Source organism: Giraffa tippelskirchi, chromosome 2 (genome assembly GCF_054371585.1).
Source record: "Giraffa tippelskirchi isolate mGirTip1 chromosome 2, T2T-mGirTip1v1.2.pri, whole genome shotgun sequence".
NCBI lineage: Eukaryota > Metazoa > Chordata > Mammalia > Artiodactyla > Giraffidae > Giraffa > Giraffa tippelskirchi.
In genome coordinates this window covers 168,265,929-168,293,772 of record NC_137276.1, presented here as the reverse complement: position 1 = coordinate 168,293,772, position 27,844 = coordinate 168,265,929, and the positions used below count along the sequence as shown (strand labels likewise).

Sequence of the window (27,844 nt, the reverse complement as noted above, 5' to 3'; positions counted from 1 at the left end):
AGGAGTACACGTGAAACCTAAAACTGGTGAAAGCTGAGTAGGCTCTGTGGATTAAACCGATGTAAGTCTCCTGATTTTGCCATTGCACTAGCATTAAGTAAAATAATACCGCTGGGGGAAATTGGGGGAGAGATACAAGGACCTCCCAGTACTCTTTTTTCCAACTGCCTTTGAATCTTGGTTTCAAAATAAAAAGTTTAAAATGTAATTTTAAAAGACACGAAATATTCATTGTCACTAACTATTAAGGAAAATGACAGTGAAACACCAATGAGATATTTTCATTTATCAAATTAACAATTTATGTTTTATTAGGGGGTCAGGGTAAAAATGCTCAGTGTATATATGAAGAATGGTACTGTCATATACCACTGATTGTGGGATTGTGAATGGCTATAACTTTTCTGGAATTTAAGACTCTATATCAAAAGCCTTAAAAAAGCGTATACTGGCAAACTTGACCACTGCCTGTTTCTCTGTTCTTAGTAATTTTTTCCAGTTCATTCAGTACCTTTATGCCAGGCACAGTGCCACACATTAGAAGTATACCAAAGATGAGTATACATGATTTCTGCCCTCAAAGAGTTCAGCTTAGTGGTATAAATATCAAATATGATGACATTTTTATAAGAGTTACTTGTGGGAGGGAACCCCAGGAGCACAAAAGTGGCTGTTTTCCCTTTGTCTGTAGTTCTGTGTCTTGGATAAATGCTTGAGTTTTGAGTCAGTCGGACTGGTGTCAAATAATAAGAAGTTAATAAGTAATTTTGTACTTATTAGCGGTGTCACCTTGGGGAAGCCATCCAGCTTCCTGAGCTTTAGCACCTTCATCTGTAAAATAAGGTAAAATTAGTACTTACCAATGCTATGAAGGTTATAAGCATTTATAAAGGATGTAAAGTCTTGTGAAAATGAAATATTTGAGGCTTCACATTCTTTTCTTTAAAGTTTATTATTTCCAATATTTGAAATGAAGTCTTTAATTTCTTTGGCTGTGCCTTTTCTGATTGAATTCTAGCAAATGAATTCTTACTTATAACTCAGAAGTTGCTATAATAGACCTCCTAATTACAGATGAGAGAAGGCCAGGCTCAATGCAAGTGAATAAAGTGAAAGCCAAACAACAAAAAAAGCCACCTAAAATATATAAATGTAAGTTAGGCTTAATAAGTGTTCATAGTTGTAAGAAAATAAAGTTAAAAAAAGAAAAACAAGCTGAAACCCAGTTAGCAGAATTTTCACACATTCAGGCAGAATTATCTCTTTACACATTACTTAGGTATCAATCTGAGGGGCTCATTCAGTTGTGAGGGGCTTTAGGAAAAACATCTGCTTAGATTAAAGGAATTTGGGGCAGATTACTTACTTCTCTAAGCCTCAGTTAATTCATCAGTTAGAAGGTTTAACAGTTTCAGTTTTTCAGAGGAAAAGGATTAAGCGAGCTAATGCAGGAATATGAAATGTGTGCCTCAGAACAGGGACAGTGGTAGCTGTGATGGTAGGGACAGGGCTAGAACGTACACAAGGTGTTGTCCCTGGATCCTTATGACAACCATGCGAGCTGAGTGTTATTTTCCCCATTAAAAACAAAATGAGGAAATTGAGGTTTAGAGAGGTTTAGTAAGTCACTCAAATCACAAAATTACTAAGGGGCAGAGTGGAGAGACTCAAAAAGTGCTAAACCACACCAAAAAAAGTACGCTGACACCTGACATTCTAACGATGGTCACATAGCATTATCAGCTAGAAATTAGAAAAGATTCAATTCTATATCTCACCAACATTTTGAGATCACCAGCTGTGTGTCCCTGGGCAAGGGGCCTAACTTTTCTGAAACTATTTCCTCTTTTGTAAACTTTGTATGTTTCCTGTGCAGATTAAATGAAGTGACAGATTTGAAGTACTTAGCAGAGCACCTAGCTCATAAGCAATCAGCTAACAGATATTAGATTTAAGGACATTTATTGGACCTGTTCCTTTGCTAAGCAGCAGGAATGCAAAGGGGAATGAAACATGTCCCCTGCACTTGTGGAACACAGGACAGGAGAACCATATGAGCAGTGAGACTGTAGCACAATGAGGAAATTGTTATAATGGAAGAATACATGACGTGATTTTGGAGCAAGGACGATAGAGATACTGTGAAAAGAGAAGGGAAAGATGGCCAAAAAAACAAGAAAGGTTTCAACTGTGAACCATGGAACGATTGAATCTTAAGGGGAAAGAAGTATTTTCCAAACAGAGAAGTCAGGAAAGGCATTTGAGACCGAAGAAACAGTGTATGCAAAGGTAAAGAAGGCAAAAGAGTCATAAAAGCTTTGCGAGGGTCCAAAACTAGAGAACAGTTCGTGTGACTAGAGGTTGAGTTATATGAGCTGATCAATAAAAACAGAAGAGAAAACTTAGATTCAGGCTGTGAAGGGCCTCATGGGTCTTGCTAAGTAAGAAGTGTGATAACTACCCATGAGGAACAGGGAGTAAGTCTTTAAAGCAAGGATGTTTCATAATTAGATTGTTCTTGATGAAAGATAATAGTAGGGTAAAGCAGAGGACCCCAACCTCTGGGATCTAATAATGTCTGATGATCTGAGGCGGAGCTGTTGTAATAATGGAAATAAAGCACACAATAAATGTAATGTGCTTGAATCATCCTGAAACCATCCCCCAACCATGGTCTGTGGAAAAATTGTCTTCCATGAAATCAGTCCCTGGTGCCAAAAAGGTTGGGGACCACTGGGGTAAAGCATAGTGAGAAGGAATCAGCTTGGAGACTGTTGCAATAGTCCTGACAAGTGGTGACCAAGATCCTAACATGGGCCGCCAATGAATTGGAAGTGGGTGGTGAGGAAGGGGAAGTGAGGGGGTCACTTAAACTTACGTGTGAAATCCAAGTTATGAAAATGGCTTGGTCCTGTCTTACCACAGTCATCCAAAGGACCAAAACAAAAACACAGAAAACCTCTTTTAAAAATAATCTCTTTTGTTTGTATGCAAATAGGCCATGCACAGTGAAAATGCAACTCAAGTGTGATGACAAATACAATATTTTGTCTTCGACCCATGAGACATGAAGATAGAACTGGTTTACAAGTGCCATCCTTCTTAAAAATTCCAACTCCTCACATTAAAACTATAGCTAACCAGCGCAAGTCTTATTTGAAATTGTTTTTAGTCTTAAACCAGATGTGTGGGAATCTATTTAGGGCACTTTTCAAAAACAGCTTTACTCATATTGCTGAAGAGTAGGAAGAGCGCCATCCTGTTTTACTGGAAAATTTCTTTTAGGTACCAACATATCTGTGTGGTGGTGGACCTTTAGAATTTTCCAGATAAAGGTGTGTGAAGGGAACTGCAAAAATTACACTTCTATGGTTCTGCACCACCAACTTGAAAATTGCAAATCCAAGTTGACAAATGCATATTTTAAAGGTTCGAAGAAGTCTTCTGTGCTTTGCTTTTGGTTACAGAGATGACACAGGGAAGTGAGCCTTTGGGTAATGCTGTGCCCCCTCCCTCAACCCTGTTGTGAAATGGAAGCTTTAAAAAATCCAGTGGTTTTTTTTTTTTTTTTTTAACAAGCTTAGTCATATTAGCTGTGCTCTGTATGCCCCAGTCTACTTTATTTTACTTTGTAGTGCACATTTTATTTATACTCATATATAAATATTTTGCATAAAAAGGTGCTTTCACAGATCTTTGTGCTTCCCTAAAGTTGAAATCTGCTGCCGTTTGTTAAAATGTGTTAGTTTTGTTATGTTTATATTCTCTCCTCTGCACACATAGGAAAAAATATATGGAAGTAACTCTTCTAGCAACTTTTACATTTTAGAATATCACCTCATTTTATTTCTTCTAACTGAGGTTATAAAGGAAATGTCAAATGTCAAATGCTTTGTCATTTCACAAACTGTTGAGAAAGAAACAACAGTTTCTCAGAATGTGTAAGCACCTATTCTTAAGCAAGGGGCCACTTTAAATTCAGAGATCACAATCTTCTGAATTGAGGTTCAATATTCCCAGGTAATGCTAAGATTGGAAGGATATCAGTTTGGAATCATCCATTTCGTTAGATTCTGAAAAGTGCCATCACCAATATTGACAGTTTATTGTATCAATCTTTTAACTTGCCACTATATAGATTTTATTCCTTTTAGAAAGATTTTATGTAGTTTTGTTATTTGTTAACTAATAGGCCATCTTTTATGTAAGCTATCAGAGGACGCCCTGAGATTGTAAGATTGTATTGTAATAAACCTGAATAGCTAGAGTACAGAATTACCAAATTAGTTAAGGATCATTGAGTCTACCCCTCCTTCAAGTGAGCTCTCTCAGTTGGGGAAACCCATGATTAATGGTCATGCAGACACTGTAACTACTTAAAATATGAAGTATCTCTCAGATAGCCTATCCTTGAGATGGAGGGCCTGGGGAAATTTTTCCTAATTGTGGCCTACCTGATCTGGTTAGAATCTATCTCAAGCTCTTAAGATGGTATCTGTTCATTAGGGCATCATATGTAACTGAAGTTGTTTATGTTGAAAATCAGCTGCTGTCAAGTACCCTAACAATATTGGGGCTTCCCAGGTGGCGCTAGTGGTAAAGAAACTGCCTGCCAATGCAGGAGACGTAAGAGACGCGGGTTCAGTACCTGGGTCAGGAAGATCGCCTGGAGGAGGGCATTACAACCCACTCCAGTATTCCTGCCTGGAGAATCCCATGGACAGAGGAGCCTGGAGGGATACAGTCCATAGTGTCGCAAGGAGTTGGACACGACTGAAGCGACTTAGCACGCACGCACCTTGACATTATTAGACTCTGCAGGTCTCCTGCAGGATATGGGAGGGCAGGGACTCTTGGCTTTTGCTCACCTTGGATCCCAGGGCTAGCCCAAGGCCTGCACTCAATCAAGGCTAGTTAAGCATTTGTTGATGAAGGAAGAAAAATTAAAAAGTAGAAATTCCAAATCCATCTGTGGATTTTTAAGAATTATTGGAAAATGGGAAATGTTAACTGAGATACAAAGATGGGTGGGAATACAGGTGAAACATAAAATGTGCATATTTGGCTGCCACTAGAGTCTATAGTCACTGCCAGTCCCCATGGATGCTCTGGCAGCAGCCCTGATGCTCTGCCCAGCCCTTACTGGATGTGTGTGTACACACGGCAGGCAGGCAGGTGGGGAGGGGTATTCTGGGTGTTATCTTGCTGCTTCTAATCCTGGTCTCTGTCCACCAAGTAAGTTGTGAATTCCTTGGTTCCCTTAAGCTGCAGTTATTCTGTGACTTCACCTTGTTTCTGACCTGCAGTCCAGTTCCCAACTAGTCGCTAGGACCTGTCCCCCAGTGAAGGGCCTTGTTCCACAGAGACAAATATCTCCACTCCTCACACTGCAGATGTCACACTTCTCAGAAACTCTTGATTTCTGGGTGTGTTGAAGCCTACCCCCACCCCATTCTGCCCTGCCTCCACCAGACCACGGATCGCTCTCATATCCTGAGTATGGGATGGCTGGTTCCTCACATGCTGGGGTTGTTGTACCCAACTCCATCTTCCTCCCCTTCCTCACTCACCCCAGACCAACAAAGGAACAGCTCCTCTGAAGCTCACCCCCATCTCTGGTACAACAGAACTTCTTTCTCTAAAATGGATGTATCCTGACACCCTTTCAACAGTTTTTTTTTCCTTAACCTGCTTTTCAGTCCGTGCTAATGTCATCTTCAATACAAAGAAACGTATTTTGCTGCTAAAGTTAGGGTATGTTTTGTTAAGCCACCACATGATTTTGAGAGAAAGTGCCCACAAGAATCTTTTGCATTCACTTGATAGAATCTTGCAAATAACCACTGGTGCCCCTTGCCTTTCTGACTTCTTAGAGGACATCTAAGCAAAAGCGTATCATGCGTCCTAGTTTTGGTGTTCAGAAGTTGATCAAACACAAGTTAAGAAACAATACACATGGCCTCTTTCTTAGCACGCATGAATGATAGGTGTGAATTTGCATCATGAGAAAGTGAATAAAGGAGGGGCATCTAGAGAGACCAAACAAGCCAGCCTAAGATGGGAGGGGAGCCATGTTAGAGGCTATAAGGGTAAGGGTCTCACCTACCTTGTCAACCCACTTGCAGGATATAAATACTGAGGCTGCAGAATTTTGGTTCAGAGAAAAATACTCAACAATGCTTAACTATATAAAATTTATTTCAAGTATAAGTCAAGACTGTATCCCCCCCAAAGAAAAAAGAAACTTATTTTATGTCTAAGAATGTTCCTCCAGAAACATGGAACTGAAAACTATTTTTAATTGATCTGGCCCTTAGAAAACAATGGGGCTTTTCCTTTAATTTACCTAAGGAACTGACATAAAAATCTACAGTTTCACACCAGAAAGATGAAAAAAAAAAAAAGTCAAAATAGAAGGCAGAAATACAAAACTGGAGATTTTCCACTGCAGCATTTTATGTGTGGCATCTGATTACAAGTGTGCAACACGGAGAAGTGAACCTTTGGACTGAGAAATTGATGCTAATTTCTTTCCCACTAGTCTAGAAGCCCTCTAAAATGTCACAACATTCATTTGGTTGCTTTACCAGGAATCAGTGTATGTGGTTAGTACATCTGTGTGTTTAATCAATAGATTTTATTTTTAAAATAGTTTTAGATTTACAGAAAAATTAAGCAGATAATACAGAGAATTCCCATATGACCTCTGTTTTGCAGACCGTTTCCCCTATTATTATCATCTAGCATTAGTGTGGTATGTATGTTACAATTAATGAACCAGTATTGATATATTATTATTAACTAAAGTCCATACCTTAAGTCTCCCCCTTTGTGTTCTATGAATTTTGATGAATTTCTAATAGGGGTTTCCCCGGTGGCTCAAATGGTAAAGAATCTTCCTGCAATGCAGGAAACTTGGGTTCAATGCCAAGGTCAGGAAGATCCCTGAAAAAAGGAATGGCTACCCATTCCAGTATTCTTACCTGGGAAATCCCATGGACAGAGGAGCCTGGCAGACAACAGCATGGCCGCAAAGAGTTGAACATGACTGAGCAACTAATACTTTCTATCATCATTCTTTTCTATACTTTGTCTCCCTCTTTGTGTTCTATGAATTTTGACAAATTTATAATAACCTGTATCTACCATTATAGTATCACACAGAGCAGTTTCTCTACCCTCAAAATCCCCTCTGCTCCACACGTTCACCCCTCCTCACGGACACTGGCAACCACTGATCTTCATACTGTCTCTCATGGTTTTGTGTTTTCTAGGTCGTCTAGTCAGAATCATACAGTATAGAGTCTCTTCAGACTGTCTTCTTTCATCAAAAAATATGCACTTAAAGTTCTTCCATGTCTTTTTGTGGCTTGATAGCTCATGTTTTAATCATTGAATAATATCTCATTGTATGGATGTATCACAGTTTGCTTATCCATACACTTATTAAAGGGCATTTTAGTTGCTTCTGGTTTGGGCAATAATGAGTAAAGCTGATGTAAATATTTGTGTGTTGGTTTTTGTGTGGACCTAAGTTTTCAGTTCATCGGTAAATACCTAGGAGCATGACTGCTGGGTCATATGGTAGGCTTATGTTAAGTTTTGTAAGAAACTGTTCCAAAGCACCTTTCATTCCTACCACCCATGAATGAGAGTTCTTGTTGTCCCACATTCTCATCAGCACTGGGCACTGTCAGTTTGGTGAATTTTAACCATTCTAACAGATATGTAGTTAGTAGCTCATTGTTGTTTTAATCAGCAATTCCCTAATGATATATGAAACTGAGCATCCTTTCATATGCTTATTTGCCATCAGTATATCCTTGATGACTTTTGTATGATCTGATCTTTTGCCATTTTTAAAGTGAGTTGATTTCTTATATTTGAGGTTTAAGAGTTCTTGGTACACTTTAGATACCAGTCCTTTATCAGATTTGTGTTTTACAAATATTTTCTCCCAGTCTGTGGCTTGTTTTTTCTTTCTCTTGTGGTCAGGGTGTTTATGCCTTAAGTAAGGAGTATTCTAAAAAGACAATTTTACAACAGCAGTAAGAGGTAAATTTCATAGCAGATGTTTTATGCTCTCTCTCACAGGTAGTGTTAGGGAACCTGTCTGTGAACCCAGCAGAATTTCATTAAAAGTAGAGTCAGATGTTGGGATGGCTAACTCTCCTGCATCATTAGAGGTTGTGCAGAAAGGCTGGCAATAAGAATAGGACCCAACCCTGGGCTGCAGCAGTTCTAAATAAAGGACAACTCAGAAACTGTGTTTACAGTTCAATCCTGAGCCCCCATGCATGGATTACATTACACATAGGATGTGAAGTTCTGTCCGTGAGTCCAAGTGTGTAAGACACCATCACTTTTCTTATTTCTTAATCCTACCTGTGAGCCCCCACTCTGACAGTTAGACAAGTTAGTCAGTCAGTTCAGTTGCTCAGTTGTGTCCAACTCTTTGCGACCCCATGGACTACAGCACACCAGGCTTCCCTGTCCATCACCAGCTCCTGGAGTTTACTCAAACTCATGTCCATTGAGTCAGTGATGCCATCCAACCATCTCTTCCTCTGTCATCCCCTTCTCCCTCCCACCTTCAATCTTTCCAAGCATCAGGGTCTTTTCAAATGAGTCAGTTCTTAGCATCAGGTGGCCAAAGTATTGGAGTTTCAGCTTCAGCATCAGCCCTTCCAATGAATATTCAGGACTGATTTCCTTCCAGATTGATCATACAGGAGTGCCCTCCCCTGCTTGTGGCCCAGTCAGAATTCAGAAGCTTACCTGGTGCCTAAAAAGTGGTAGAAGTCCTGGTCTATACTGGTTGCTATCAGCCCCCCTACTCTCTAGCCCGCAGTGGTCTGTGAAGTCTGACAGCTCTCTGCCCCTAGGCCACAGTGGAGAATGAGGTCATTCACTGAGGGTGGGTTTCCTGCATGAGCCATCTCCCATGAGGTTGTTGTGCCCTTGGAAGCAGTGTGTGGGGTGCTTGGATCCCACTATGCACAGGCCCCACACACCTCTGCCCTTCTCTCCCTTCCTTCTGCATCTCAAAAGCACTCTCTGTCTTGTCTCTCACCTTCTAGGGCACCTACATTTTCTATTCTAGGGGTTTTCACAAAAGTCCAAAAGGGTCTTTGACTTTAGGTCTCTTCTGCTTTCTCCTCTCTAAAAAATCTCTGTATCAAGGAAGCCCAGAAAACAAACACTAATTAACATTTCAATAAATCATGCCTCTACAATTATTTGTGGAAACTATTTGGCTAGTATCAGAACGACAACCACCACCACCACACCTGGAATGCTTTTAGAGTGCCTCCTGACCCCTGGCCACAGAAAGCCACATATATAAAACAATGAATACAACTGGAACTGGAAAATTCAGCTAAGTGTTTGGATGTTTCCAAATGCCACAGATTTCTAGCTTGGCCTCCCAGAGTAGACCCTAACTACATGGTCCCAGAGGAACATCTCTTGAGCAAAGCTGGGCAAGGACATGAGGGAGGGGTCCGTTTCCTCCACTCAGCCACCATCTATAAGCCACTCCCCTCCTGCTGCTTTCCCGGTAGCCAAGGCCCCCTCCGACCTAAGGACATCTGGGAGGGAGGCAGTAGAGGAAGCAGCCCCACACAGAAGGCAGATTTCTGAGGTTACCAGCAACTTCCTCCTCGTTAACACAAGGAACTGGTCTTCATTTTGCTTGACCTCTTCTCAAAATTTGAAACTGCTCACCACCATCACTGTTGAACCCTCTGTATCCTTGGCTCTGATGAGCCTTGTTGAGGCCTCCTTATAAGATTTTCGAGTGGCATGGGCTTGGAAGGATGGCTAATTTACAATGGATGAAATATGTGGGATTAAAAGTAATTTTGATTGGCTGAACACTGGTCCCAAATACTGATACACAAACAAGATGGGGCCAGAGGGTGGTGATCTGACTTGACATGTGAAAAAAAGTCATGGTCGGCCAACCTCCCAGTGGAAATGTATATAGGCTAATTTGATCTCTGACCCATTTACAAAAGTGATCTTGTCACTGCCTGTTTCATTCTATGAGCAAACAGATAGTTGACAATGCATGATACAGGGTGCTCGGGGCTGGTGCACCGGGATGACCCGGAGGGATGGGATCGGGAGGGAGGTGGTAGGGGGGTTCTGGAAGGGAACACGTACACCCATGGTGGATTCATGTCAATGTATAGCAAAACAAATACAATATCGTAAAGTTAAAAAATAGAAAATAAACTAATTAAAAAAAAAAAAAGATAGTTGACAAACTCAGGGACATGGGTGACAGTGTGAGAGCCACTGAATTGATTAGGGTGCACGTGTCCGTGTGTGCTAAGTCGCTTCAGTTCTGTCTGACTCTTTGTGACTCTATGGATTGTAGCCCACCAGGCTCCTCTGTCCAAGGCATCCTTTAGGCAAGAATACTGGAGTGGGTTGTCGTGCCCTCCTCCTGGGGATCTTCCCCACTGAGGGATCCAACCTGCATCTCTCATGTCTCCTGCATTGGCAGGCAGGTTCTTTACCACTAGCCCCACCTAGGAAGCCCCAGTTGATTATGGTTCTGGAGACAAAATCATATGAGGAACAGCTGATTATATTTAGTTGCAAGAAGAGACTATTAAGGAAATTTATAATATTTGCTTTCAACTATTTGGAGGATTTTATATCTAGATATAGATACAAATATTCTGGTAGTTTTAGAAAACATGACAGGGACAAGTAGACTGTATTTCTGGGAGTGAGGAGTGAAAGGTGGATGATGGGATTATTATAAAGAAGGCTTTTCTCTTAGAACTGTCTCATCAGATAGTGAGTTTCCCAACCTTAGTGAAAAAGCAAAGACTGGACCTCCATCTATCAGAGATGATATTAAGGGGATTCCTTGCTTGAGTAAGAGACTAGAATGACTTCTGAGGTCCCTTAAACAACTCTGCATCTCTAGGTCATGGAGTAGGAGAATTCCATGACACTGTATTGTCCTTTATTTCTGCTGCCTGCCTCATCTTCCTGTACTTCAATGTTACAGCTTTGGAGGAGGCTGCTGTAAGCAAGAACTAAAGTAAGCAGATGAAAGAACGGATATGGAAAACAGAAAATGAAAAAAAAAAACACACTTTTTTTCTTTAAAGGAAACTACTACATGCCACAATCTGTACTAGGTACTATGTATATAATTATGTCATCCTATCTGACCCTCACAATGAGATTAGATGATATTTAGCATTACTTCTGTGAGGAAACTAAGACTCACAGAAGTTAAGTCACTTCCCTAAGAACACACAGCTATTAACTATAGGAGGAGGCATTTGAACACATATATCTTTGAAGTCCAGTGTGACTTGTTATTTTTACTCATCCTTTATTTATGGCAAACGATACTGCTTTTTAAAATTTTTAATATTGACATAAGGATTTCTTTTTAAACAAATTTACTTAAAGTAAGTTAAGAGAAAAATATTGTACAAAAAATAGTACAGATTTTGCACAGATATGAAGTGAGACTAGTAGCCAGAATGACTGAAGTTTGGGAAATGTTATTCCAAAAGTTTTGATAGTAGGACTTTCCAATTTAGTCAGTCTTATATTTTGATTGCTGAGTATAAGGAAGAGAAGAAAATTTGAAAACTACATGGAATATGAATTACTTTGCTGTGCTCTGATAGGTGGGGTAATTTCATGTGTTACAATAAGGAAACCAAATAGACCCTTTCAAATTAAAAACCATACGTTTGTAAAATCCAGAGGAAAACCCCAGGTGAGGCCTATTCGAATAAAGGATGAAGTTTCCAAGGTATGCACATAAAGTGGCTCAGGGGAAGTAACGTGAGTGAGGGCCCAGGACCCACACAGGTTTTGAGAGGCCACAGTGGAAGGTGAAGGGGTTTACAAACCTGTTTGGGGGAAGAATGATCATCTTTCCAGTGACGGAAGGAAGATCTTTGTGGAAAGGTCAAAGTGAGGATTGGAAAGTCCAAAAAGAAGATGGGAAAGCAGTGATGAAGACTAAATAGCAGCAGAGCATGCTATGTGACAGGTTATTTACATGCATGACCTCGTTTGTTTTTCACAACAACATAGCAAGGAAGCTATCACTAGTCACAATTCATAGATGAGAAGACTGAGCTGGGAGATATTCTATAATTTTCCCAGGGTCCAGTGGATCAAGCCAAGATTTGACCTTGGACTGACCACCAGTTCCAAAACTGGTGCTACTTCCCCTGGACCTCCTCCACCCAAACAACATCAAGCAGTTTTTACTTTGTCACTTTCAATGTCTCCAGCTGCACGGGGCACCGCTAGTCTCTAAGAGAAGGGGGAGGCCAGCTCAGAGGCAGGCTGTCTCTCCTCTGGACTCTAATGCTGCAGACGAAGAGGCACATAATTGCTCCCAAATTGAGCAGGGGGTGTTGTAAGGCCTGGTAAGTTCAGAAAAAAGAAGCCATGTGCTGGGCAGGATTATATATGTGAAGCCTGTTTCTGCCTAAGCACTGAGTTTGGAAAGATCCACATGGAATTCACATACCTTTCATACTTCTTCTTGTGACTCTTCCCCAGACTCGATAGTACCATCCACTAGGACTTCCCCAGTGATCCAGTGGTTAAGACTCCAGGCTCCCAATGCAGGGGGCATGGGTTTGATCCCTGATCGGGGAACTAAGATCCCACCTGCCACCTGGTGTGGCCAAAACAAAGAGTACCACCCACTTCCAGGAATAGTGGACCAAGGTAATAGAGACATTCTAGGTATGCGAGGACAACTAGGGTTAGATTAGGATAATCTGAAAATAGGGGCTATGTGGGTTCATTGACTGCTAGCAGGATTCATGGAGTGGTACTCAGTGAATGATTTGGGGCAAGGTGACAGGTGAAGCACCAGGTCTCTCTGCTCTCTCTGGTTGAGGGCTGTCTCCTGCAGCCTTGCTCAGCCAGACACAGCATCTGGCATGTGGCTGCCCAGTAAAACATTTGCTGAACTGAGCTGATTCTTTTTACCTATGGACCTCTGTGATCTGTCAGGGAAGGTGTCTTTGCCACGTTTGTGGCTGGGCTGTCTTCAGGGGGTTTCCTCAGGGCTTTACAGTCACTAGCTCTCAGGAGTGTGTTTGTAGTCATTTTCATCAGTGGAAATGCCCACCTGCCAGCAGAAGTTATCTGGAACCAGCGAGAACACTGCCCCTGTCTGTGGTGTTATTTCTCTCTAGTCAGTTCCCCTTTCTGCATTTGAGATCTAGCCTCAGCCCTGACATTATTTCTCTCTCTACAAGGAGTGTTAGGCGGTATGGGGAGCTCACAAAGGCTCCTCTTCATTTATTCTTGATCCCTTGCTTCTGTGTTCCTTGGGAATGCCACTGGGCTTGTGTCTTTGGTCTCTTGGAGCTGCAGTGGATGGGCACTTGTGACAGGTATGTTCTCATGAGGCTTGTATGCCTGGGGGAGCGTGGTGTGGGGTCAGGCTGCATCTGGGGCAGATGTTCAAAGCTGGGGCTGACAGCAAGCAAGGGAGTGGGTAAGAAGGGGTGAGGGGTATGTGATTAAATCCTTTGACCATCAGGCTCGGTTCCTGGACTGTCTACATTGGAGGTGGGACATGACAAAAATGTGTCTCTTCCAGTCGGATCCCTTTGTCTGCTTTGATGAGCTGAGAGACATAACAGGGAGGAAATAGAAGGCACCACTTACCAGACAACTGGCAGCCACTCCTGGCCTTGCAGTGCTGGGGGCTCCAAGGAGCTATGCTCCAGGAGAAGCTATCCAAGCATGCTGGCCCTGCCTGAGCCCCTTGTACCAGTGGAAAGTCCAGAGGACAGGGACCAAACTTATACACTCTGAAACAGCCTCTGCTTTCTTGTTTGGTCTTTCCCTCCTACCATCCAGAAACCTTTGCCCATTTCTTCTTCCCATCCAAGTGCCTCATCCCAATATCAGCCCCTCCTGGCACCAGAGACCAATAGCTTATTTGGAAAGAAATAGTCCTGGATCAAAAAAGAGCCCAGGCAGTGGTTTATCGTGTTCTGTATACCATGAACTTATTTGCATTTGCAAATAGCCTTAAAATAGTGCCTCCACTAATAGTTATTGAAGGTTCTGGAGAGACAGGTGAAAATAATTTTTGACCAAGGGAACTTCCCACTCCTCAAATTGTAAGAACTGAGGAGTCGACCTGTCCCTCCCAACCTCAGTCTTGGGACTCAGGCTCTAGATTAAACTGTCTATTTAATTATGTGCACAAGTTCAGAGTGTGATATTTTCTGTTTGCTGTTACAGATAGTACTATTTACATGAGCTATCCTGTGTATAATGAAAGCTTTTATAAATCTCTGCTCATTCATGTGCCCTAAATATATTTTTTGAATGCTTACTATGTCCCAGGTCCTGGGTTTCTAACAAGGAGAATAAAAACATGGCCCCTGTTCTCTTGAAGCTTCTAGCCTAATAGGAAAACAGTACTAATTAAATAGTCACATAAAAATGACTGTGTAGCAACAATGCTCTGAAGAGAAGAAATGGTTTTGTGATTGTGGTCACTGTTCAAGAACTATGTCTTTGAGCTTGATATTTTGGTTACTACAATATTCCCAGATAACAGAAGTCCCCTCATAGTGGAGGTGAGGATTGGATTTCATGGAATTGAGGCTAGAGTCGGGAGGGGAGAGAACACGAAAGATGAAAAGACAGCCTAAGCTAGATTCCTTAGGAGAAGTTCAAGGTTCAAATACCATGTTTCAAAAATCGGATAGAGGTAGGAGTTGAGTTTAGTGGTCTCTGGGCCAGAAGATGGAAGCTGTAAGGACATAGAACTAGAACAAGTATGTCTGAAACAAATGAGGAGGTGGTGGGGAAGTTTCTGGAGTCATTCAGAGTACAGGCAAGTATGGATACTTCACCTTTCATGGTCAGGCAAGAAGGAAGAATAGGCCCCTAGGCTGAGCATCTAACCCTTTATTAGACCCTTGTCCTCATCTCTAATCAATGCAGAGACTTTCCAAGCTGCCCATCATAATTTACTTAGGCTGGATTTGGGAGAGAGATGCCATTTTGAATATACGTAGACAAAAAAATTGTATCCAGCACTTTCCATCTCCCAGTCAAGATGGGAGAGGTCCCATTCCCTGTTCTTCTCCTTTCTTTCATGAATATGATTTCTTTCCAAGTTCCATTTCCTAGAGAAATTAAACTTAACTCTTAATAGCTAAAAACAAAAGACATTTCTCCTTTCCAGCTAGCATTTGCATTTTAATAGGGGCTTTCAAAAATGCCTTTACCCGAGGAATGAGTAATTTGGGAATTCCAAGCACCAGGGTAGGGCTAGCGCTCGTGGAATGGGGAGAAGGGGATGTCCCTCAGACTGTGCCCTTGAAACACTGGTTTTCTCTTTTTGACCATGATTCTGGTTCTGAGAGAGCAGGAAGGGGCTTCCTTAGGGGGTCAGAATTGGCATGGCTGCCTTTTGGTAAGTTCTGTGGGTCTTATTCATGGCAGGCAGAGCCCTTGACTGGATGTGCACAGACTCAGAGAGAGGAACTTGTAAAAATTTTGCATGGTGCTTACCCATAAGAACTTTTTGGCAAAAGGGGGAAAATAGTTTCCAAAACCATTGATAAATCAAAAAAGCAGTATTTCTTGACTCAGAAAGGTCCGATTCTAGATACAACTAGAAAAACTGGGTATCTGTCTTATACACAGACTTGCTGTTGGGGGATGGAAAAGGTTAATTACTATTGCCACTTTACGCCCCTTCTTCTGGTCAAGTGAGGGGAATGGACTCTTAGTTTTAATGCTTTAGTTATGTACAATATTGGGAAATGAAGAAAAGCATCCCCCTGCTCCTTATCAACCTACTTAGACATTTCTTCTTTGTACCTATGCCTCTTTGATGCTACTCCCCTTGTACCTGTATGGAAACACTGTGCTCCCAAATGGGTAAGGAAGATGACAGTTAATGAATGAAAGTAGTGTTAGGTAAGAAAATTCTCCACCAATGAGGATCCAAAGGGATTTGCTCCAAGAAGAGACTGGAAACCAAGTCAGACATATGATCCAGCCTCAGCGAGGAGATGTGGCTGGTGGGGGAGCTCAAGGAAAGCAGAGCTGAGGATGGGTGATGTGTATCAGTACCAGCCATCTCCCATGTCCACTGGACACCAGGAAATGTTCACATTTTCATCAAAGCATCACTCAGGTCCATCTCTTTCCTGCCATGCTTGTTTCCCCTAAGTTGGTTCAGCCTCTTCATCTCAAGTCTATAAGCTTTTAATATTGGCTTTTTTGATCACCCTCATACCAGCCCTCACTGCCTCCTTCAGGCCACTGATGGGCTTATTTTCTTTAAACTTTCATTATATATAACTTTTTTGCTCCCACACTATTAATCCCAAACTCCCAATTTTCTATCAAAACAAATATAAATTCCTTATCTGACTTTCTAGGCCATGTTCAGCTATCCTGTTCTTATACATGTGTGTGTGTACCTCAAGAATATGGCTGAAATATGTATGCAGTTAAACTCAATCAAACATTTGCAAGTAGTTCATCAGGAGGCAGTAGTTCCCTGAGACACATTAACTGAATGCCTAGGATAGTGCTTCTGCAGGAATCTATTTGAAGGGCTGTCCAGGGAAGAATTGTCAGAAGCCTGCAGAGCCTTTCAAGGACAGAGGCAGATGGCCACCACATCAAGTTCTGGACAATCAATAAGTGCTAATATGAAAGGAGGACAGAAATTCTCTGAGAAAGATTCTCTTATGCAATGGCCTAGGCTGACAGCTGTCTGGAGTGGGAGGATCAGACTGAACAGGCTGGGAGCCTGGGGGAGAAGCCTCATCTGCTCTAACTGAACTTGACTTTCTCCAGCAGGCACTAACATTCCTAGCTCACTCTGTTCCTGTCACCAGGGTACAGTTTTGAGACCAAAACTGACCTACTTTTAAGTCCCAAGTTAGATATCACCATCTTTACCTCACCCTTCTGGACCATAGGATTACTTGCTGTTCTCTATCTCTTTTGAAACCTTGGACCACTTGTCAACTCAGAAGGTCCTCCACAGACCTGGGATCCTTTAAACGTACCATACTGTGTGTGTGTGTGTGTGTGTGTGTTAAGTCGCTTCAGTCATGTCTGACTCTCTGCAATCCTATGGACTGTAGTCTGCCAGGCTCCTCTGTCCATGAGATTCTCCAGGCAAGAATACTGGAGTGGGTTGCCATGCCCGGGGGATCTTCTCAACCCAGGGATCGAACCTGAGTCTCTTATGTCTCCTGTGTTGACAAGTGGATTCTTTACCACAAGTGCCACCTGGGAAGACCACTGTACTATGTGTGGTGTGCTAAATCCCTTCAGTTGTGTCTGACTCTTTGCGACTGTATACTATGCTAAAAATTGGAGGAATAAAATTGGGTGGGGGTAGAGGAAAGCGGTGTGTCCAGATTTTCTCCCTGGAAAGGTGGGTGTGTCCAGGTTTTCTCCCTTATTTTTCCTCCTTTCTGGGAATATAATGAGAAGCTTCAAGGAAAACTTAAAAGTTCTGCAGTTCAACCACCCACTCAATTCAAGAATCTCTTTTAAAATGTCTCCTCTGCATTATTACTCTGCTTTTGCCTGAGCAGTTCTGGTGATGCGGAGCTCATTATCTCACAAGAAAGGCCAGTCCTTGGTTGTAGCACTCTATTCAAAGTTCCTCATCACCTGAGGCTGAGATCTGGCTCCTGCATCTTTCGGTGTTGGAACTACTGTCCCTTTAAGAACAGCGCAAGTGTCTGCCGGTGGGAGGGCCCTTAAATATTTGCAGACAGCTTTGGGCGCTTGCAGGTTTCTCTGCTTCAAGTTAGTTACCCCCAGGCCTTTCGATTGTTCCTCATTTGACATACTTTCATTATTCCCTGGTGAATCCCTTGATAAATTCTAATTTGCCCTGATCATTCAAGTATAACAGACCTCACTGAATGTGATACCGCAAATGATGTGGTCTGATTAGCACCGAGCACAGTGACCACGTTCTACACTAAGAGAGAATTAACTTTTGGTTAGCCTTACCACGCTAACATTTGTATGATTTTTATATTTACTGCGGATAAGCTCTTCTTTATTTTCTACCTATTCTACTTCGCTTAAGTGTAGATCTTTATGTGTACCCTGAGATTTAGCATGCTAGTATTAGACTCTCTTTTCAGCTGACCAACTGACCAATAGCTATCTGGCTTATTCTTGTGCACATTTTTATGTACATCTGCACATTTGAAAGCAGAAGTATGACTTCTGTGCTTTCATTCATAGTTTTACTAAACATGTAAAAATGAGAAAGTAAAAAACAGAGAGCCCCACAGTACCCACCTAGTATCAGCCTATTAAACAAGAATGATCCCTGATACTCAGTTGTTGAGTGAATGAATCAATCAATACCTTGTTCTCATCCCCCATATTTAATGCATCACCATATCCTGTTGGTTATAATCCTAAATTCTGCTTGGACCTATCCATTTCTATCTACTTTTGCCACCACAACCTACAACAAAAAGCCATCTTCTTTCACTTAAATGACTACAGTAGCCAACTGACCGGTCTGGTGGCCTCTGCCCTGGCTTCTCTACTATCCATCTGCTACACAGTAGCCAGTCATCTTCAAAATTCAAACCTGATTATGTCACTCCTCTGCTGTTCATGTTGCTCTCAGAATAAAGAACAAAATCTTTAATGGACCCGTAAGATAAGCAAGGTCTGGCCCTTGTTGACCTCGCCAATCTTGTCCTCCACCCCTCTATCCACATCAACTTTCTCTCATGTGCCCTCAGCGCTTTTGCACATGCTGGTCCCATTGCCTAGCATTTTCCAAAGTCACTCCACCAACCTTCACCTACTTAGCACCTATTCAATCTGTTCTGCTTACCTGTTGATGCATCAGAAACTGCCCCCAAACTTAGCAGCCTAAAACAATGAATATTTTACTCTTTCTTGTAACACGTGAGTCAGTTTTGGCAGCCTTCTGAGTGATTTTTTGTTCCTCATGGCATCAACTTGGTCACTTAGCTGATGAATGGGCTAGTCTAGATGTAAACTATCTAATTCAGTAGCCCCTAGCCACGTGTGCCTACCGATTACTCGAAATGTAGCTCATCTTAAATGAGATGTGTTGTAAGTATAAAATACCCACATGATTCTGAATATTTAGTACAGGAAAAAAAAATGTAAAATATTCATTAATAATTTTTGTATTGATCACATATTGAAACAATATTTTAGATATTAGATTAGATAAAATATATTATTGAAATTAATTTCACCTATTTCTTTTTAAATGTTTTAATGTGGCTACCAGACAGTTTTAAATTAAATATTTGGCTTGCATTATATTTCTATTGGACAGTGCTGATCTAGAGCAAGGGTCAGTATTTTTTTTTTTCTATAAAAGGCCAGATAGAAAGTATTTTCAGCTTTTCAGGCCAAATGATCTCTGTCACAGCTTCTCAACTCTATCACTGCAGTACAAAAAACAGTCAAGGACAATAATTACAGTAGTGGTTATAGCTGCATTTCAACAAAACTTTATTTGTAAAAATAGGTGGTGGTCTGATTTGGTCTTCAGGCTGCAGTTTGCTGACCTCTGATTTAAAGGATTCAGGATTTTATTCACATGTTTGGTGGTTTGGCAGAAATGGCTGGAAGGCTGGTTTCAGCTGGGACTGTTGACCCAAACACCTACACATGGCATTTCCATGACGGTAGTCTCAGTAGTGGGACATCTTATATAGTGGCTCTGAGCCCCATGTTCCAAGAAAGACAGAAGCTGCAAGGCTTCTTTTGACCTAGCCTCAGAAGTCCTAAACATCCCTTCTAGTGTGCTCTATTGGTCAAACAAATCTCTAAGGCCAGCCCAGACTCAAGGAGAGGAAATTAGAGGTCACAAAGGGGTAGGAGGGAGGAGTAGCAAAGAATATGTGTCCATCTTTAATCTATCACATCATTCTTCAAATCTCAGTTTAGACTAGACCTATTATGGGCCCTCCAAGCACCATGAAGCTCTCCTCTGTAGCACTTGTCATCATTTTAATTTTACATTTATTTGTATGATCATCATCCTGCTCATCTACTAACCTGTAAGCAACTACTGGAAGAGGAGTCCTTTCTGGTTTTGCTCATCATTCTATTCCCAGCATCTCGCACAAGGCCTGGCTCCATAAATATTTGTTAAATGAATGAACAACCTTGGGGCACAGCCAAGTATCTGTATGAATATGTATCCCCACATTTCTCCACTGCTCTCAAGCATATCACGAGACACCCTGTCAGAAGTTAAAATTCAGATACAGTCAATTCCCAGCAACCTTCTTATTTTGCAGTTCAGAAACTTTGTGAAAAAGGAAATAAGCCTACCCTATTCCTCCAAGGACCTCCAAGGTAATCACAGCTGTTCTAAGGGTAGAGCTTCAGGTCCTGGTGCTCTGAGAAGTGATTGACACAGCGTGTCACCCTGAGGCCAGTCAAGGCCCTGGGCAGCTTGTCCTGATCCTGGCCTTCACTGTCTTCTCACTCAGCTGGCAGTTCCCATCCAGCATGCTTGCTTGGCCAGTCACAGTACAAGCTGGCAGAAAACAAAGGGCTGGGGTCTGAACATTGGTCTGAGGCCAACCTAGTCCTCCCTCCATGGAAATTATGGCATCTTTTGCTTTGCTTGGAGCAAGGACTCTCCTATGTGCTGGGAGGAGATGAATGAGTCCACCTTCTACACTGGCCTGGAGCTTGAATGGCAGCTATTTGTGGACACTCTGTTTTTCTTTTTAGCTCTGGGTTAGGGATCAAGGCCTGCACATCTTTACACTCCCTCACAATCTCTAGAACAAGCCTGACACTGAGTAAATTCACTACATGTTTGCATGAGACTGTCTCAATGAACAACCTTCGTTAGACACGAGAAAACCTATCAGCATTTTTCCTGGTGCCCTGATTACCATTAATATTCTAGCCAAAGTAGTGAAATAGGGAACTGTTTTTGCTGCTCCCCAACTTCTGCCTTGGAATCTTTCTCTCACTTCCTGAGCCATCACATGTGTACTCCCCTGTCCCACCCCGTGACTGGCCAACACCACCTCGCCATATCTGCATACTGCCTTTTGCCTGAGCTAGATCCCACATCCTCCTGCAGACTTGAGACGAAAAAGAGCTCTTCTTAATCCCTGTTGTTCTGTCCCAATGCACGTAGTTCCCAGAACTCTTCTAGGTGAGGCTTAGCTGAAACACAGTAACATGTGTCTGGAGGTCAGCCCAGGCCAGCAAACTCATTAGCTGTCCGGGGCTGGGGTGGAGAGAAGCATTCTCTGCCTGGCACATAATAGGTGCTCAAGCAATATTTGTGGACTGAATGGCAGCTCAGGACAGAAGTGTCCCTGATACACAGGGACACTGTGGTCCATCCTACATCTAGCCCAGCCTGTCCCCTGAGTGTCACACTCTGATTCTAGGAGCTGCCATCACACCTGGCCCCAGGAATGTGCTGTTCCTTTGTTACCCTGAGAGTGGGTAGAATTGAAATCCTTTTTTCCTTGCTCCTAAAGCACACTTGGGGCTTCCCTGGTGGCTCAGTGGTAAAGAATCTGCCTGCCAATACAAGAGATTCAGGTTCAATCCCCAGTTCGGGAAGATGGAGAAGGGAATGACAACCCACTCCAGTATTCTTGCCTGGAGAATCCCAGAGACAGAGGAGCCTGGCAGGCTAGCGTCCATGGGGTCACAAAAGAGTTGGACATGACTGAATGACTAAGCAATAACAACAGCACATCTGAAACCAACTGGAACTTTTAAAGGAACTATACAAGAGTTAAAAAGAACACAGTGAGTGATGGATGGAAACTAAATTTCTGGTGGCGAGCAAACTGTAGTGTATACGGAAATGGAAATATAATGTTGTATGAAGTGGAAATATAATGTTGTATACATGAAAAAAATGTTATAAACCAATGTTATCTTAATAAAATTGATGAAGAATGCAGGGAAGAAACTCCATTTCTTTACCTGCAACATGGGGAAATAATATCTCACCTTGCTGTGAGGAATAACATACTTGGTCATTGAGCTGACTCTTACTCACATTCTATGATGGCCAGGTATGTAAAGTGAGAGAAAATAGTGTCTGATGGGTGCTTTTCTTTAGTTTTGGAGGTTCACCTCCAGCTAAATAGAAGGTTGAATTTCGTTCTAGGTTTTTGACCAGTTCACCCACCTATAGACTTTATTCTGCTCACAACCGACAGAAATATCCTCTCAGAGAATCTCCCCTGTAAATTCTTAGGTTCTTTCCTCTCCCAATCCCCTTTCTGCTCTCTCCCTCCAAAAGCTAGAGTTTCTACTTCTCAGGCCCTCTGGAGAAAGTTGTGACTCGTAGTTGTGGTTAAGAATTCATTGCACAGGGAGCAGTGACATTTCTGCTTTGCCTCATAGCCAGTGACGTTGAAGAAAACTGGCCCCTCACACACACTCCATGGCTAGAGCTGAGAGAAATTTTTCACATGTATAAAAGAGTATATTTTTATACATTTATACTGTATAAAAGAGTATCACGGCACTCTCAAGTGTTTTAGCCCTATATTTTACTAGGGCCGCTGGTAAACCAGGTGTCTAAAGTGTTGGTCAGGATGGTGTGCAGTCTCTAAGTTAATGTTAGGGAAGTTTACTAGGAATATCACTGCTGAGGCAAGATTTTGAGGACAAACATGATCGCTCTCCCCCAAAATCCATAAAAGGCTTTGATGGAAGTGTGTTAGGCTTACTCTCTATTCTCTATTAGGCTTATTCTGCATAGTTTGAGAGAATGATATCAGTATCAATGAGAGGAAGTTAAGAAGAGGCAGCTTCTCACTCAGGAGAAGACAGAGATTCCAAACAGAGAAGCAAAAAAATAATTTTGATGTCCTTCTCAGACCCAGTGCTCCTCCCCACTGAATGAATTACAGGGACCATCTGTCCAGGATTTCCCAGGACCATACAGATTTCATGTGATTATTTGAATTAAAGGTGATTCATTAAATTTATACCAAAGTATGATTTTGATGGTGTGTCCTCTCTGATACATCACCCAAGGGAGGAAAAAAAAAAGCTCTGATACATCAAGCATACTGATACTTGGTTTGCAAACAGTGTGAAATTTTTATACTAGGTAGGATTTCAGACTCACAGGGTTCGCAGTCCTCAGAATCGAGGATAAATAGGATATTGGTAGTGATTTAGGATGATGAAGTGCACAAGAATCAAACAGAGAACTCCTTTACCTTGTGATCCACCAATCCCACTCCTGGGCATATGTCCAAAGAAAACTCTAATTCAGAAAGATACATGTACCCAGTGTTCATAGCAGCACTACTTACAGTAGCCAAGACATGGAAGCAATGTTCAACAGATGAGTGGACAAAGAACATGTAGTATATATACACAGTGGAATATTACTCAGCCATAAAAAAGAATGAAGTCATTCCATTTGTAGCAGCATGGATAGACCTAGAGATTATCATACTAAATGAAGTAACTCAGACATGGAAAAGACAAATATCATATGCTATTACTTACATATGGAATCTTTATGATACAAATGAACTTATTTATAAAATGGAAACAGATAGATATAGAAAACAAATTTATGGTTACCAAAGGAAGAAGAGAGGCAGGGATAAATTAGGAGTCTAGGATTAACAGATACAAAACTACTATATATAAAATCAACAGCAAGGTCCTACTGTAAATCACAGGGAACTATATTCAGTATCTTGTATTAAACTGTAATGGAAAATAATCTGAAAAAGAATATATATATAACTAAATCATTTTGATGTACACCAGAAATTAACACAACATTGTATAGCAACTATACTTCAATTTTTAAAAAAGAGAACTCTTTTTCCAGATTCTACCACTGACTGGTGTCAGCTTTGGCCCAACAGATAGTGCCCAAGTTCTGAAACTTATTAAAATCACTGGAAGGAAGGCAGAACAATTGGGAAAGAGTGTGAGGTGCACAGATTGGACACCTACTATGTTCTTTGGCAACTGAATATATTTGTAACTCACTGTCACAAAACACAAATTTTCTAATTGTTCACTAATTAGCACTAATTTTTTAAATATAAAAGAGCTCCTACAAATCAATAAGGAAAAAAAAAAGGCCAGTGACCCAAATTAATAATAGGCAAAAGAAATGTACAGATATGGAATAGGAAATATTATCTCTTGTACATTTGAAACAATGCTCATACACAAAATAAAAGAAATTCATTTTAAAATTATAGTGAGAAACACATCACACCCTTTAGGATGGGTACTAGAGAAAATAACTACAGAAAATAACAAGTGTTGGCAAGAATGTGGAGAATTGGAATTCTTGTGCACAGTTAATGAGAATGTAAATGGTATAGCCATGGAGAAACAATATGGCAGTTCCCTCAAAAATTAAAAATAGAATTACCATATGACCCAGTAATTCCACTTTCGAGTATATACCCAAAAGAAATGATAGCAATGTCTAGAAGAGATATTTGTACACCCATGATCATAGCATAATTCATGACAGCCAGAAAGAGGAAGCAACTCAGATGTCCATCAACAGTTGAATGGATAAACAAAATGTGGTATTTACATACAATAGGATATTATTCAGCCTTAAAAAGGAAGGAAATTCTGACACATGCTACAAAATGCTTGAATCTTGAATACATTACGCTAAGTGAAATAAGCCAGACACAAAAAGACAAACATTGTATGAGTCTACTTATATGAGGTGCCTAAAGTAGTCAAATTCATGGAGATAGAAGGTAGAATGATGTTTTCAGGGACAGAGGGAGTGGAGGAGTATGTGGAGTTAGTGTTTAATGGGTACAGAATTTCAGTTTTGCAAGATGAAAGGAGTTCTGGAGATGGTGGTAGTGATGGTTGCACAACAAATGTAAATGTGTTTAATATTACTGTACACTTTAGAAATGAGTAAGATGGTAAATTTTATGTTATGTGTATATCATGACAACAAAAAAGGAATTTTTAAAAAATTACAATGAGATGTCATTTTAACCTTCCCTATTGACAAAGATCAATATTAAAAAGCAGAGACATTCCTTTGCTGACAAAGGTCCATCTAGTCAAAGCTATAGTTTTTCCAGTAGTCACGTATGAATGTGAGAGTTGGACTATAAAGAAAGCTGAGCACCAAAGAATTGATGCTTTTGAACTGTGGTGTTGGAGAAGACTCTTGAGAGTTCCTTGGACTGCAAGGAGATCTAATCAGTCAATTCTAAAGGAAATCAGTCCTGAATATTCATTGGAAGAACTGATGCTAAAGCTGAAACTCCAAAACTTTGGTCACCTGATGTGAAGAACTGACTCATTGGAAAAGACCCTGATGCTGGGAAAGATTGAAGGCAGGAGGAGAAGGGGATGAAAGAGGATGAGATGGTTGGATGGCATCACCGACTTGATGGACATGAGTTTGAGAAAGCTCTGGGAGTTGGTGATGGACAGGGAAGCCTGGTGTGCTGCAGTCCATGGGGTCGCAAAGAGTCAGACACAACTGAGCAACTGAACTGAACTGATTGGTAAAGATTATGAATTAGAAATCTTTGTTGGCAAAATCTATATGAAAATGAGGACACACATGCTGTGATTTTGTTGGTGGAAGCATAAGCATCTAGTTTTGGGGGAGAACAATTTTTCAATATGTGTGAAGATTAAAACTGAAGTTTCTTTTTAAATTTTTGGTCAAGCCATTCTGCTCCTAGGAAGATAGCTTACTCTCATATATATGATTTGGCATATGATCAAGGCTCTTCATTGCAGCAGAAGATTGGAAAAGCCCAAATGTCTATTGATAGGGGCTGGTAAAGTAAATTATTGCCATCCAATAGAAAACACCAGAATAATACACAACTGTTAGAATGAGGATACCCAATGTGTGTGGACATAGAAAAATCTCCAAGGGAGTGGTTAGTACACAAAACGGCATTATAGTGTGCTAACATTTGTGTTTTATAATAAAATGAAAAAAAATGGGTCTAAGTTTTCATTTTGCTTTGCCTCAAATAACTGCAAGTAGAGGCAAGAAACTGCTAACAGGTAATAGTGGTCACTCCACTTATTGCTATGGGGAGAAATCAAACTGCTAGGGGGCAGGATTGGTAGGGAGTTGCTTTCCACTGTTTATTGCCCTTGTATTTCAGATTTAGTAGTATGAGAAGGTATGACCTATTAAAAATTTTTTATTTAAAAAATAAAGAAGTTACAGTCCAGAAGGAAAGAAATACAGCAAATACTTTCAGCCTAAAGTCATGCATTGGGTGCTACGGGAAAGGAAAGGAAGGGTGTCTAGCATAACCCACAGGCATCAAGGATAGCTTCTAGACAAATCACCCACAGGGAAGAAATATCTGCTATTGGATCAAGAATAGTTGCATACTTTCACCTGAGCATTGGTTTATTTTTATCTCATGGACAGATCTGGAAATTGATTCACCAATTAGATTTTCCTTTTCACTTTAGCTGTTAAAAAGTTAACAAGCCAAACTTGTGACCCATACCATACAAAGTGGGCAGATTTCTATGGTAAGCATTTAGCTTTGGCATTGTACTTGACTCCATTTTGTATTCCTGCATTTGGTTTGCTTTTCCCCTGTTTGTAATGTTGGTCATCTTCCCTATTCTATGCTTCCCTGTAAGCCACTCTACACCCTTTTTGGTCTAAGTTGGGGTAAATGGGTGAATGAAGAAAGATGGAGGGCAGGAAAAGAAAAGAGAGCGTGGAGGTTATAGAGCAATGCCTGTCATTTTCCTTGGCTTTATCACATAGATTAAGTGAACACTCTAGCACAGGGTTATCCAAGTGGGCTCCTTAGACCAGCAGCATTACTATCATCTGTGAGTTTGTGAGTCATGGATTTCACTCTATCTACTAAATCAGAATCTCTGCGGAAAAGGCCCAGGAATCTGCTTTAATATGCTCTCCAAATAATTTTTATGCACATTAATGTTTGAAAACCACAGGGAAGCCAAAGAAAAATTGATTTCTAAACATGAAAGTGAAAGTCACTCAGTCGTATATGACTCTTTGAGACCCCATGGACTTATACAGTCCATGGAATTCTCCAGGCCAAAATACTGGAATGGGTAACCTTTCCCTCTCCAGGGGATCTTCCTAACCCAGGGATCAAACCCAGGTCTCCCACATTGCAGGTGATTCTTTACCAGCTGAGCCACCAGGGAAGCCATAAATACTTTCTATTTGCCCCACCATACCCATTTATTGGTCAAGATAATAATGCTGCTGTTGCAGTTTTAGTTGCTCAGTTGTGTCTGACTCTTTGCAACCCCATGGACTGTTGCTCACCAGGCTCCTCTTTCACCATGGGATTTCCCAGGCAAGAATGCTGGAATGGGCTGCCATTTCTTTCTCAGCTACTGCAGTAAACAACTCCCAAAATTTCATTAACTTAACACACCAAAATTTTATTTTTTGCTCACATCACAGTCCAATATAGATCACTGTGGGGTGTTAAGAGCTGTTTTATTTATTTGTTCAGCCAATCAGCTTCTTTCATAGTGAGGCTTTACCATCTTCTGGCCACTTGGACTCCTCCTCTGGATCCTCTGCATCAAAGAAGGCAGGGGATGGAGGCAAGAGAGAGGCTTTAGCGTTGTGGTACCTGGAAGTAACGCCCATCTTTTCTGCTCACAATTCCACTGGTCAAAACCCAGTCACATGGCCTACTTAGTGTGGAGGTGGGGGCTGGGAAATAGGGTATGTCTGTAAGGTTAGGAGAAAAAGAAAATGGCTTTGATGAACACACTGTATCATCTTTGCCACACCCATGGGCCGAAGTGAGTT

The 27,844-nt window shown here is 41.2% G+C and overlaps 2 protein-coding genes across 16 annotated transcripts in view; one reads left to right on the top strand and one right to left on the bottom strand.

The window, feature by feature from the left end:
* ILDR1 (immunoglobulin like domain containing receptor 1) overlaps positions 1-27,844 on the bottom strand; it is a 272,897-nt gene that overhangs the window by 82,530 nt on the left and 162,523 nt on the right. The window lies entirely within an intron of this gene.
* CD86 (CD86 molecule) overlaps positions 1-27,844 on the top strand; it is a 63,884-nt gene that overhangs the window by 6,877 nt on the left and 29,163 nt on the right. For 3 of the 10 annotated variants that reach the window (XM_081571847.1, XM_081571841.1, XM_081571843.1), the window contains exon 1: positions 13,258-13,406. The exons of 5 other annotated variants lie outside the window; for them this stretch is intronic. In XM_081571847.1, coding sequence (XP_081427973.1) covers positions 13,390-13,406 — 17 coding nt within the window. In that variant the 5' untranslated portion in view covers positions 13,258-13,389. Of the gene's footprint in view, positions 1-13,257; positions 13,407-27,774; positions 27,838-27,844 lie in introns of those variants that run through there. 2 more of the 10 variants (XM_081571840.1, XM_081571846.1) reach the window with 1 other exon arrangement.